Source organism: Mastomys coucha, unplaced genomic scaffold (genome assembly GCF_008632895.1).
Source record: "Mastomys coucha isolate ucsf_1 unplaced genomic scaffold, UCSF_Mcou_1 pScaffold21, whole genome shotgun sequence".
Classification (NCBI taxonomy): domain Eukaryota; kingdom Metazoa; phylum Chordata; class Mammalia; order Rodentia; family Muridae; genus Mastomys; species Mastomys coucha.
In genome coordinates, this window is record NW_022196904.1 from 138,861,147 (window position 1) to 138,874,261 (window position 13,115).

Below are 13,115 nucleotides of genomic sequence, written 5' to 3' on the forward strand. Positions count from 1 at the left end.
GACAGAGAGACAGAGAGACAGAGAGAGAGAGAGAGAGAGAGAGAGAGAGAACATGCAACATGCATTTGGGCAGATGTGCAGGTCAGAGAACAGTTTGCAGAAGGCAGTTCTCTCCCACCAAGTGGGCCCTGGGAATCTAACTCAGGATGAGGCTGGTGGCAAATGTCTCACTCCATGCTGGGTTTAGATGGCCTTACAGTCACTGGCTCAGTGTGCACAGCTGGATTGGCTGAGTGACAGAGCACATGAGACAGTGGTATTTATGAGTGCCGACTCTCCTTATTAAGAAGCAGGTGACTATCCTGTGATGTGGGTGGTCATGTGCCTCTCAAGTTACTAACACCTAACACATCCTGACCAGGGATTCACCGTGTGGCAGACAGTGCTCAACAGGTTAATGAGCGCTTCCCTTGGGAAATGTATTCTTGTACATTGTCTAACAGAGTGAGCAACCCATTTTATGGATAAACAGAATGAGGCTCAGAGGGGGGTACACACTGTAGACTTTTTTTTTTCTCATTTTTTTTTCAAGACAGAATTACTGGGCTGGTGAGATGGCTCAGCGGTTAAGAGCACTGACTACTCTTCTAAAGGTCCTGAGTTCAAATCCCAGCAACCACATGGTGGCTCACAACCATCCCTAATGAGATCTGTCACCTTCTTCTGGTGTCTAAAGACAGCTACAGTGTATTCACATAAAATTATAAATAAATCTTAAAAAAAAAAAAGACAGAATTACTTTGTTCCCTGGCTGTCCTAGAACTCACTCTGTTGGCCAGGCTGGCCTCGAGCTCACAGAGATCCACCTGCTTCTGCCACCCGACTGCATCTGGCCTACACTGTAGACTTTTAGAGTAGCAGGGGCAAGGCTAGGGTTTGACCTGAGCAGCCTCCCTTCAAAGGCTCAGCTTTCGGCAGGGAATGGAGGAAATATAGATAGGATTTTGAATTCACTTTAGCATGTCCTCAGCTGCTGTTCAGGTGCTTCGTCCTTCCGAGGAAGCTAAGGCCATGTTCTGGTGAGGCCCTCCCTTATTTCATCAGGTGGCTAACACCATGCTGGCAGTCCTAGACATGGCGTCCATCTCACCTGCATCTACTTCACCCCCATCCTGCATGACTACAAGGTGCCGGTCACAAAGGGTAAGACGAATGCCCCCGTTAAAGCAGCTGGTGTCAGTGTTAAACCTTTCTGGCCTGGCTTGTTTGTAAGGGCCTTGGCCAATCTCAACACTGGGAGCCTTATTTGCAATATAGGAGCTGGTGGGCCGGTCCAGTAGTTGGAGCCACACTAGCAGGTGGTCATGCCCTGTCCACTGCTGCTGCCATAGCTGAGGAGAAGAAAGTGAAGTAAAGAAGGAAGAATCCGAGGATGACATGGGCTTTGGTCTTTTTGACTAAACCTCTTTTTGTTACATGTCCAATAAAAAGCTGAACCTGTTTTGTTTTGTTTTAAATTAAGAAAGAAAAAAATAATAATTTTATTTCTGTGGAGTCAGAGCCCAGCATAGAGCAAGGGACTGTGTTTGGTCATTCATTCACTCATAAAACGCCAACAGTGTGCCACTGTGTGGGGATATATGTGAAAGCATTGGGGATATATTATGGCATAAGGAACAATAGTTAAGTCCTTTCTGCTCTACAATTCCTAGCTGTGTACCGAGTTGACCGGGCTACTCTAGAACTTCCAGGCTCAACCCGTCCCTTTGGCTGGGCTTTTAAATTTCACATAGATTTTTAGGGAGAAGCAAAAATCCAACTCTACTGATCTGATCCTGGTTGGCTTTCAGAATTAAATTAACTTGGAATCAATGAACAGGAGGAGAAGCAGACACATTTCTTGGATGCAAGTTTTCTGTATCCTAGGGGTTTGCATGGAGAAATGAACACTTAGGGGCTTGTGGCCCAGTTTCAATTGCTAGTGTCCATGAGGTCCTGAGTCACTCCAGGATCAGAAAGAATTAGGGAGTGTGAGGGAGAGGAGGGGACAAGGACCCCAAGAAGCAGCTAGGGAGAAGAGTCAACTATGTATATACTGGGGACAAAGCAGAGTTAAGCTTTGCAGAAGTGCTCATGTCAAGTGAGAAATCTGAAAGGGCGAGTTATTACTATCTTTTTGGGGTGGTGCTGGGAGTAGAATCCAGGATCTCTGGGAATTTCGATTCCTGCTTTGTTTGCTTGTTTTGTATTTGAGGCAGGGTCTTACTGTGTAGCCCTGGTTGGCCTTGAGGTCACAGAGATCTTCCTGCCTCTAACTCCTGAGTGCTGAGTTTAAAGGCATGTGCCATCATGCAGAGCCTCATCTCCTGCTTTTAAGAAACAGAAAAGAGCACTGTACAGAAATGAACAGTAGCCATGTTGGTCCAAAATGCTTCTTCTTCTTTTTCCATTTGTGCTATGGTAATATACTGTTTTAAACACCTAAGCTTTTATGTTCATGGATTTGATTACAGAAACTAATAAAGTATTCTCTGAATATTGAAAAGGGGAAAAAAAAGAGGATACATATTTCATGCTTCTCAATCAAAATGCCAGGGAGTGTATTTTTTTTAACTCTTTCAATTACAAAAATGTTTTGAGATTTATTTTATGAGTGTAACAGGGCCCCAGACTTAGTAGGTCCCAAGACTTTAGCACAACTGACTCCATGATGGAAATACCATTTGGGCGATAAAACTCAACATGCAGACAGCACCACCTACCAACGCTAAAACAGAGGCCAGGTGTACTAATCTTATTTTTGGCTTTTGTGAACCTGCTTTTGGCTAACTGTTCTTGTTAACTAAAGTATGTCAACCCAGAACATGGTTTTGTGTTTAAAAGCTGACCCTGAGAAAAACTAAGTGCTACACTGGGATCCTGAACACCCACTGTAGTTGACAGCTAGACTTTCTATTAGCTGAAAGCCCTGTGCCAGCAGTCTTCTATGGTGACTATTCCACAACGACAAATATGTGTGTTTTGTCAGCATGTCAAAAGAAGGAATCAGATCCCTGGAACTGAGTTACTCATGGTTGTGAGCCACCATGTGGATATTGGGAACCAACCTGGGCCCTTTGCAAGAATAATAAGTGCTCTTAACCCCTGAGCCATCTCCTCAACCCCATATTACTGTTGTTGTTCTTATTTTTAATATTATATTTTGGATTTTTGAGGCAAAGTCTCTCTCCATAACTCTGGCACCCTTGGAACCCACGATGTAGAGCTAGCCTTACAGAGATGGGCCTGCCTCTGCCTCCTGAGTGCAGGAAACAAAGGCATAAACAACTACACCTGGCTGCTATTGTTATTATTACTACTACTACTATTATTATTATTTTGGAAAGAAGAACTCAAACGGTAGCTAACTTTAAACTCATAGTAATCCTCTTGCTTCAGCTTCTCAAATGCTAGGATTTCAGGCATGTACCACTCTTGACAAATAGCCTTTTGGTATCACTCATGTACAAAGAATAAATGTAATGCGACATGGCATGTTCTTACATGTTACAAACTGACAGAGGGGAGTGTATAGGCTGTCAAGGGCCCGGGAATCTGGGGCAGAGGAGCAGAGAGGCTAGGAACGGAGCGGGAGGGAGGCATCTAAGTGACAACTGAGTAGTGGCAGGCCCTTGGCGATGCTCTCATTAGCCAGTTACAGGAGGAGGGGCGGGGTGACCTGGCGCGGCCAGTACTCTGCGGCCATTAAGCCCGTCCCCATTGCGCTGGCCTCCACTTGCCTACTTGGGGCGTGAGGAGGTTGGAGAGCTACTTTCTGAGACCTAAGCAAAGGTGAGAAGCCCGGGTGTCTCTGCGGGTCCCCGAGGGCTATCTGGGAGGCGGAGATCGGCTCGGCGGGTGGAGATCGGTTCGGAGGGCGTAAACAAGTCAGGCGAGTAGCTGCCACCCGCTTGGCATCTGCCCTGAGCGGAGAAAAGGAGCCAGGGGCTCGCGAATGTCTGGCCAGGAACCCTGCTGGCGCCCAGGGATCCGGTGAGCCGCTTCTGCCCTGCAGAGAGGGATTTGTCTGTTCAAGGGCAAGCTCAGGGCAGAGCAGAAGAGAGAAAGTTGGAGTTTGGTGGAAGTTTCGGGAGGGCCCTGCTAAAAGCGACTCTGCTCCTGGAGACTTGGGGACCCTGCTTCTTGTTAGAGACATAATGAGTTCTGCTCCCTCTGTGTCTTAGGCATCCACGCTGCTGCTGAGCTGAAGTTGAGCCTCACACATCCTGGAAAATGCTAGCACCCATAGTAAGTATGGAGTGAGCCAAGGGTGGGCCAGAGATGGAGGTAATGTCTTAATGGTGACTCTTGTCTTCTCCGGGTCTGACTTACTGTTTTGAAGAGAGGAGCTTTGTAGTGAGGGAGCTACACTTTGAACCCTTTGGGGGTCGGGCATGAGCTGTGGGTCAGCTGCCTGCCTGCCACCTGTTGAGCGTAGGCGGTTGGAAGCCACCCCACTTGAAACAGGCTCAACAGAAGGCAGAAGAGGGGGGAAGTTAGGGGTTGGGTCTTCCTATCAAACCAGGACCCTGGTCGAATGTCTGAAGTTGAATCTGCTTGTTTTTTGTCTTGTCAGCTGACCCATGGCCATCCCTGCTGCCAGCAAATACTCATCTCTGGCTTTTCCTTCATTTCTTCCCTCCATCCTCCTCTTTTCTTTCTGATTTTTGTTTTGTTTTTGTTTTTGAGACAAGGCTTCAGGTAGCCTAGGCTGCCCTCAAACTTCATGTTTAGCGAGGACAGTTTTTTACTTCTTGTTTTCCTGCCTCCAACTCTCGAGGCTCCATACCTACTGTGAAGCCCTCCTGCATGCTAGGCAAGCAGTCTACCGACCCAGCCCCTGCCTCTGTTAACCCATGATGTCTTGAGGTCAGAACCGGGCAAATGTCTTCTTCACTTTAACAGGACTCTGTTGACTTGGTTCAGGTTTTTGCAGACAACCCGCTTGGGATTGTGCTTCAGCTGAGTAGCTGTTGTGGGATTATAATCAAGTTCAAATCTATTCTGTCCCCAAGTGAAAACACTTTAAAACCTAACAGTTCTCCTCGCTCCAGGCTGCACTTTTCTGTTTCTGGTGCTGTGAGGCCAGGCTGTTTTGCTTTCAGTTTGAACCCAGGAAAACCCAAGACCACAAAAGTTAGCACTACACATTGCGTATAAAGCTTGAACTCTGCTGAGCCGTGAGGAGCTGACTCATAAAAATACATGTTTGTCTCAGGCGTGTGTTTGACTGTGCAGCCGTGTGTTCTTTGATTTAATGCTCTTGTAGTAGACAATTTAAAAAGCATATTTGTGTACAGGTATGTGTGTGTGACATGTGCGTGTGTGTTTGTGTATGTGTTTTGGGGCGCGTGCATATGCATGGCAAGCATGTGGAGGTCAGAGGAATTAATTTCTGTTTGCAGGAATTAGTTCTCTGCTATTTGGGTCCCGGGATTTGAACTCAGGTCATCAGGCTTGGCAGCAATCTTCTTTACTTGGTAAGGCATTTCACTGCCCCACATTTTTTTTTTTTTAACTAAAAGAGTAAGAAATAAATATGCACCAATCGCAGGCATACATAGAAGTTATGAAATCTCCCTGATGAATCGTCTCTCCTCAGGCTGAGAAGGAGACTTATCACTCTTTCTCCTGCACTCAGCTCTCTATGTATAGTTATCTCATCTACAGGGCTGTGGATGAAGGTGTGCAGGGTGGCACACACCTGTAACCCTGCCACTTGGGATGCAGTGTTGGATGCTATCCTCGGCTCTGTAGAGAGACCTTGTCTCAAACAAAATAAACCAGGACTTCCAGGTAGTGGTGGCGCACGTCTTTAATCCCAGCACTAGGGAGGCAGAGACAAGTGGATCTCTGAGTTTGAGGCCAGCCTGGTCTACAGAGTGAGTTCCAGGACAACCAAAGCTTTGCAGAGACACCCTGTCTCACAAAACACAAAACAAACAAACAAACAAACAAACAAATGGGAAAAGACCCCGTGCTTTGGTGTATAAGAACACTGGGTACTTTTCCAGAGGATGTGGATTCAGTTCCCAGCACACACATGTTAGCACAGCTAAGAATGGGCTGTAACTCCTATCCCAAGTGATCTGACACCCTTTTCTGGCATCCAAGGGTGCTGTACACACGTGATCCACAGACACATGCAGTAAACACCCATACACATAAAGTAAAAGTAGAAAAAAAACCCAAAACTAAAACCCTAACCCAAACTAAAAACGCAGGGCTGTGGGGGAGGCCCCAGTAGCCCACTGGGCAGGGCTCAGGAGCCTGAGTAGCCCACTGGGCAGGGCTCAGGAGCGGAGGCAGCAGAGAAAGTACAACCCAGATCTCTCCTTGTCTTCAACTTTCTAACTGGACAGACGTTTGGATGAAAGTTCCTTTCATCTCCACCCACTATGATACTGAACTTTGAGTGTTTCCTGGCAATGAGAACCGAAAGTTAAAGCTAAATTCTGAAAGGCCAGCGTGCCTTTCAACCCTGAGTCCAGACTGCAGAAGCTGCTTTCTCTTTTCATTGTCATTCTGTTTATTTACTTATTTATTAAAACAGCATTTCTATGTAGTCTTGGCTGCCTCTGCCTCAGAATCTACTATGTAGACCGAGCTGGTCTCAAACTCAAAGCGATCCTCATGCCTTTGCCTCTACGCCATGAAGCCAGGCCTTATTGCTTTTCTTTTTTCTTTATACTCTGCTTATTTTATTTTATTTTTAATTAATGAATTAATTTTTTTACACTCCATGTTTTATTCCCTCCCCATCCCCTGTCCACCCTCCGATTGTTCCACATCCCATACCTCCTCCCCAAGGGAGGGACCTTAGATGAAATGCCTGACACTAGGGAGAGGGAATTTATAGAGCCCACCCACAGCAGGAAGACAGGACATCCAGTGTGGGATGGGGTTGCCATCCCACAGCTCTGACTCGTAATTGTTCCTGTCTGAAAGAATTACAGGGATGGAAATGGAGAGGAGCCTGAGGAAAAGAAAGTCCAGTGACAGGTCCAAAGTGGAATCCAGCTCATGGGGAGGTCCCAAGGCCTGACGCTATTACTGAGGCTATGGAGGGCTAACAATAAAGGACCTCGCCTTACTGCTTTTTGATCTGAGCTTGACATCTGGGACTCTTTGTGGAGCTGGTTAGGGTACAAAGAAAGGGGAGAGAAGAGGATGCTTCTTAAATAGAAGATGCTTCTGGTCCTGCATCTTCACTCCTGAGGCTGAGAGGAGCTGGAGCAGGCAGCGTCCCTTTCCCCATGCCATCAGCCTCTGATGAGACCCTACAAGTGCCAGGCTGGATGCTGTGCTGGTAGAGTTGCTCCACTCCTTACTCATCAGCATTCTAGGCCAGTCTAGATGTCAGGGTAGGCATGGAAACTGATCACTTTTATTTATTTATTACAGTCATTCTGTCTATAAGAGCTGTAGAGCTAGAGATGGTCAAACATATCCTTGTAATTCTTCCGCTGGGGAGGTGACATGTGGAGCTGGAGGCTAGGCTGGGCTATAACAAGACCCTCATCTCAAAAAATAAATAAGTGAAGTCCACTACCACCAGCACTATCAGCAATGACAAAACTAAACTACCTACCACCAACAAGGAGAAACTAAATCAAATCCAAAACCCAGTCAGAAAGAGCTGGACTGTGACCATAAAACAGGAAGAGCTTGCTCTGCAGGGTGTGAGGGAAGAGGCCCTCAAGGTCTTTCTCTTCTATTTAGACCTTGAAGCTGGTTTCTGTTTTGAAGAGAGCCAGCACTGAAGCTGAAGCTAGGGTTTTGCAGTGTGAGACTGACAGGCTTTCTCTGTGTACCCTACACAAAGCTCTTTCACATTTTCATACCCCCTTGTCTGTTTTACCATTGGATACTTAGATCCAGGCAGGTCTGTGGTAGAATACTGCCATGGCTGCTGGACCGCCTCTGAGGCCTTGGGTAAGCTCACTCCCACCTCGGAACTCATTTTTCTCATCTACAAAATGATGCTGTTATAAGGATTCCAGGTAACTTGTGAATGCCCCAGTGAGGCCTGGTGGTGGTATGTGAGTTGGGGGTGGTGAGGCAGTTCTGAATGCACACAGGGGCAGTTTATGCTGGAGAATAGGCCTGAGGTTTGGTGCTGGTGAGCTTAGGCAGGCAGGCAAGTTTTCCTTCTTTCTGCAGGATGCTTGGGGTGTTAGTGCGTCTGAGATGGGTGCATGCTGGAGTTGTCGCTAGCCCTCTCTGACTACGCAGCCTGGGCAGGGGGCCTAAGGAAGGCTAATGTGTCAGGCCGGCTCTTGTCTACCTTCCTTCTGGCCCAGAGGCTGACGTCCTCCTAAGAGCCCCCAGTTCTCTTAACCACGGAGGCATCTCTCCATTCCCTATGTCTTTTTGGGGGGAGGTAAGAGTGGACTGGGATTTTGGCTTGTCTGGAAAACCCCAGTTAGGCATTTCTGGCTGGCCATGTGCCCCAATGCACAGATGTCAGACTCTTCTTTATTCTTTGCACCCCTTCCTGGCACCCACCTAGCGTACAGCATAGACTAGCACTTTTCCTTATAGGTTAAAGTGGTTTTACAGTGCTCAGCCATTATCACAATTATTTCTTACAGAAACCCTGCTTGGATAAGCATTAACGGTCCTGATGAATCAGAAACTTCCTAGAGATCAATTCCAAAAGTTTCCCTGGAGTTTCCAAGGGGGCCTGGTGTGTTTCTGGGGGAACCCGTAGCTTCTTGGATTTTCTTTTCTCAAAACCTTGGCACAAATGGGAACTCTCCAACTTCTCAATGATGGTCCGTTCTTGGTAGGACCCAGACTTCTTTGTTTTCCACAAGTTTCCAGACCTTTTTCTCAGTATCAAAAGTGAAAGGCCTGCTCAGGAATTTTTCATATTTACCAGGGCATGTGGTTTACAGGAACAGGGAAGAGAATTCTCCCAGGCTGGGTTTCACAAGTACCACAGTGTCCTTGGTCTGTCTGCATGAAGCACACTAATAGCACCCAGTCACGGTAGTGGCAAAGCTGCCCATTCCTAGACATTTCCTCTGTGCATACAGGTCATGTTTGTAAAACAGTGTGCACATGCACACTCATGCAGCGTGCATTGGGAGATTGGGAGGCGAGAGGACAGTTTTGGGTGCTCCCCCTGCTTCATTTTCTTTTTCTTTTCTTTTCTTTTTTCTTTTCTTTGTGTGGGTGTTATGACTACATATATGTTTGTGTAACATGTGTGGTAGGTGCCCACAGAAATCAGAAGAGAGCTTCAGATTCTCTGGGACTTGAGTTACAAACGGGTGCCAGCTGCCATGTGGGTGCTGGGAATTGAACCGGCGTCCTCCTGAGAGCCCCCAGCTCTCTTAACCACGGAGGCATCTCTCCATTCCCTATGTCTTTTTTGGGGGACGTAAGAGGGGACTGGGATTTTGGCTTGTCTGGAAAACCCCAGTTAGGCATTTCTGGCTGGCCATGTGCCCCAATGCATGGATGGAGATCAGAGAACTGCTTTTAGGAATTACTGCCCACCTGCTACCTTGGTGAGGCAAGCTCTTTCTCATTTCCTCCATTATGCAGAGTACTCCAGGGTAGCTGGCCTATAGGCTTCTGGCACGTTCTCCCTCTCTGCTTCCTTCATGCTGCAAGGGTGCTGGGCGGAGATGTATGCCACCTCTTCTGGCTTTTTGCATAGGCTGTAGACTCAGGTGAACTTGCTTCATTTGCATAGCAGGTGCTTTTACTCATTCCAGTTTGCTTTTCTGTGTAGCTCTGGCTGGCCTGGAACTCACAGAGATCCACTGATTCCCTCTGCCTCTAGAGTGACAGGATCAAAGGCATGTATTGCCACCACACCATACCACACTACACCACAACACTCTGGCTTTCTTTCTTTCTTTCTTTCTTTCTTTCTTTCTTTCTTTCTTTCTTTCTTTCTTTCTTCTTAAACTGGGTTCTTGAGATCAAATTCAAACCTTTGTGCTTGTGTGGCAAGCACTTTATCTATTTGAGCTATTTCCTCCTCCACCCAGTGTTTTATAGATTTGATTTATTTAATCTTTTGAATCAAACATTGAATCAGGTTCTATATATAACTGCCCTCATTTTATGGCTGAAGAGAGTGAGGCCTAGGGACAATTTGGATAAACTTGTCCAGGGCTCTGTGGTGAGTAGTTGAGCCTTGGTTTGAACATGGAGTCCTAAGCATAACCACTGTGCTGTTTCTGAAAATTAAATCCAGCTTGAGTTAAACAGAGTCATCGTAGCCAGGCATAGTAGTTCAGGCCTGTAATCTAGCCCTCAGGGAGCTGAGGCACATAAGTGCCTTGCACATTTAGAAGGCCATTACTGAATAAAAAGCTGGCGGTTGGTTGAGTGGAGGAAGATAAATAGGCATGCAAGCAAATCGTAAAAAAGAATAAATGAACTGTTGATTAAAACAATCCCTCCTGACAATTTAAACGCAATTCTCAGAGATCCTGGAGCCTTTTCCACCTTTTACATTTCTAAATAGTTCAGACCAATCGATTTACTGCATATTGGTTTAGAGATGATAGTTTTTATCTTGGGAATCGCATTGCTAATGTAACTCTTTATTACACTGGCCACACTATTTAACTGCCATAACCTTTTGGAAAAGCCAGTTGGCTTCTTTCAATGGGTCCAGCCTGCATTTCTCACTGTCTGTTACAGCCTGCCTGAACCATCAGTGTCTCTCCTGCTCGCTCCAATGCCCTGTGTATGACCACTTCCTAGTATAACAGTCAGGGTATATACCCATTTAGAAACCTGCCCTAGAACAAGCCTCTCATGTATCCCACACCTTAATCTTGGCTGCTGTCAGTCAAAACCAGAGCCAAAGGCTTTCTGCTGTCTACAGGTGATAACCTGACTTCTTCTCCTGCTGTGGCAGCTTTCACCCTCTGAACTCCCATGCTCTCCTCTCCTGTGCTCTAAGCCGCTACACCAGCTTTCTTTAAAAAAAGTATTTAAAATGTTTATTTTATGTATGTATGTATGTATTTTTTTTAAAGATTTATTTATTATATGTAAGTACATTGTAGCTGTCTTCAGACACAAGAGGGCGTCAGATCTCATTATGGGTGGTTGTGAGCCACCATGTGGTTGCTGGGATTTGAACTCAGGACCTTTGGAAGAGCAGTCCTTGCTCTTAACTGCTGAGCCATCTCGACAGGGCCCTTATGTATTTATTTTATCCTCCATCTCCCACCTCTCTCTGAACCTGTGTGCTATGGTGCACATGTAGAAGTCAGACAACCTTCAGGAGTTGGTTCTTTCCTTCTATAAAGGGGTCTGGGCATGAACTCAGGTCATCAGGTTTGCATGACAAGTGTTTTTAGCCATTAACTTATCTTTCCAGAATGTCAAATGTGGTTTCTCCCTTCCTCTGATTTTAAATTGAATATCGTTTATCCTCCTCTCATTCAAACAAAACCAAAATCAAAACATTTACTTAAATATTTTTTGAGTAGGGATTCTCGGTGTATCTTTGGCTGTCTTGGAACTAGCTCTATAGACCAGGTTGGCTTTGAACTCGGAGATCCACCTATCTTTGCCTCCGAAGTTCTGGGAGGTGTGTGTTATCACAGCCCAACTATTTAAACAATTTAAATGCTAGAAAATCAATAAAAAAATGAATACTCCGAATTGAGAGTTTCATGAAAGGTTGGTAACAGATGGTATCTACAGTTTTCAGTTTAAAAACCCAAGTATTAAACATGTGAGCATTTTCTTCTCACTTATTATTATTTTTTTTAATAATGAGATTGGAGAGATGTCACAGTCAGCAAAGCTCTTGCTGTACAAGCTAAGGCCTGAATTCAGATCCCCAGAACCCACATAAGAAATGGTTCCTATGGCATGTGCCTGCAGTCCCAGCACTCAGGAGGTGGGGAGAGAAGAATGTCCTGAGCCCTTGGGCCTGCAGCTAGCTGAATCAGTGAGCTCCAGGTTCAGTGAGAGGCCCTGTCTCAAAAGATGAGGTGAGGAAGACATCTGATGGTGACCTCTGGGCTCCCTATGCACACGAACACACATACACACACACACACACACATGCATGAACACACACATGCATGAACACACACAGACATACATATGAACATGAACATATACAGAGACACACAAACACACATGAACACATACATAAACACACACAGACACATGCATATGAACACACATGAAGACACACATGAACATTCACAGAGACACACATGAACACTCACCCAGACACAGATACATAATACATATGTGGTCTCTCACACACAGATCTTTAAAAATTTTGTTTTCAAAGTAATTTATAGTAAAAAAATTCAAAGAATCAAATAATTAAACGTAACAGTTCCCACATTTCTACCAGTCACTGTACAGACTAGCCCATAGTTTAGTGTATTTTTCTCAGACTGTGCATATTATATGATTCATTTTTATTACAAGTGTGTAAAGTATACATTAAGCAGAAATAGAGTAATAATGTCTTTTTGGGGGGAGATGGTGATTCTGGCACTTAAACCCAGGACCTTAGGCATGCTAAGCAAATGCCCTACCACTGAATTACACCCCAACCTCATCATGTCTCGACTACTTTTTTGGTGAGAGGGGCATTTTTTTTGAGATTGGGTCTCATGAAACCCAAGCTGGCCTCTAAGGTACTGACTATGACCTTGAACTTCTGCTCCCTCTGCCTTCATCTCTCAGATGCTGGGATTACAGGCATGTACCACCACACTTGGTTTTATGCAGTGCAGAGGATTGAACCTATGGCTTTGTACATGCTAGACAGGTGCCCTACCAACTGAGCTATATTCCCAATGCTTCAATTCTCCCCACCCCCCGTTACTTTTTGAGACTGTGTAACTCTGGCTGTCTTGGACTTGCTTTGCAGACCAGGCTGGCCTTGAACACACAGAGATCCACTTGCCTTTGCCTCCCAGAATGCTGGGACTAATGGCATGCACCATCACCACTCACCTCTACTTGATTTTTAAAAATGTAGCTCTGGCTGTCCTGGAACTCACTCTGTAGACCAGATTGGCCTCAAACTCATAGAGATACACCAGCCTCTGCCTCCTGTGTGCTGGTATTAAAGATTCACCACTTCTGGCTTCAGTTTGCTTTTTTGAAAGTATTTTTTTTTTTTT

The 13,115-nt window shown here is 45.6% G+C and overlaps 1 protein-coding gene across 3 annotated transcripts in view; it reads left to right on the top strand.

Annotated features, from left to right (window-relative positions):
• The first annotated feature begins 3,638 nt into the window (after positions 1 to 3,638).
• LOC116103494 (phospholipase A and acyltransferase 3) overlaps positions 3,639 to 13,115 on the top strand; it is a 33,299-nt gene continuing 23,822 nt past the window's right edge. Inside the window, exons 1-3 of one of the 3 annotated variants that reach the window (XM_031389556.1) lie at positions 3,722 to 3,771; positions 4,164 to 4,227; positions 5,385 to 5,459. Coding sequence is in view for 2 of the 3 variants with exons in the window: in XM_031389554.1 (XP_031245414.1) it covers positions 4,213 to 4,227 (15 nt within the window). In the remaining variant the exon portion in view is untranslated. Of the gene's footprint in view, positions 3,772 to 3,818; positions 3,973 to 4,163; positions 4,228 to 5,384; positions 5,460 to 13,115 lie in introns of those variants that run through there. The other 2 variants (XM_031389554.1, XM_031389555.1) reach the window with 2 other exon arrangements.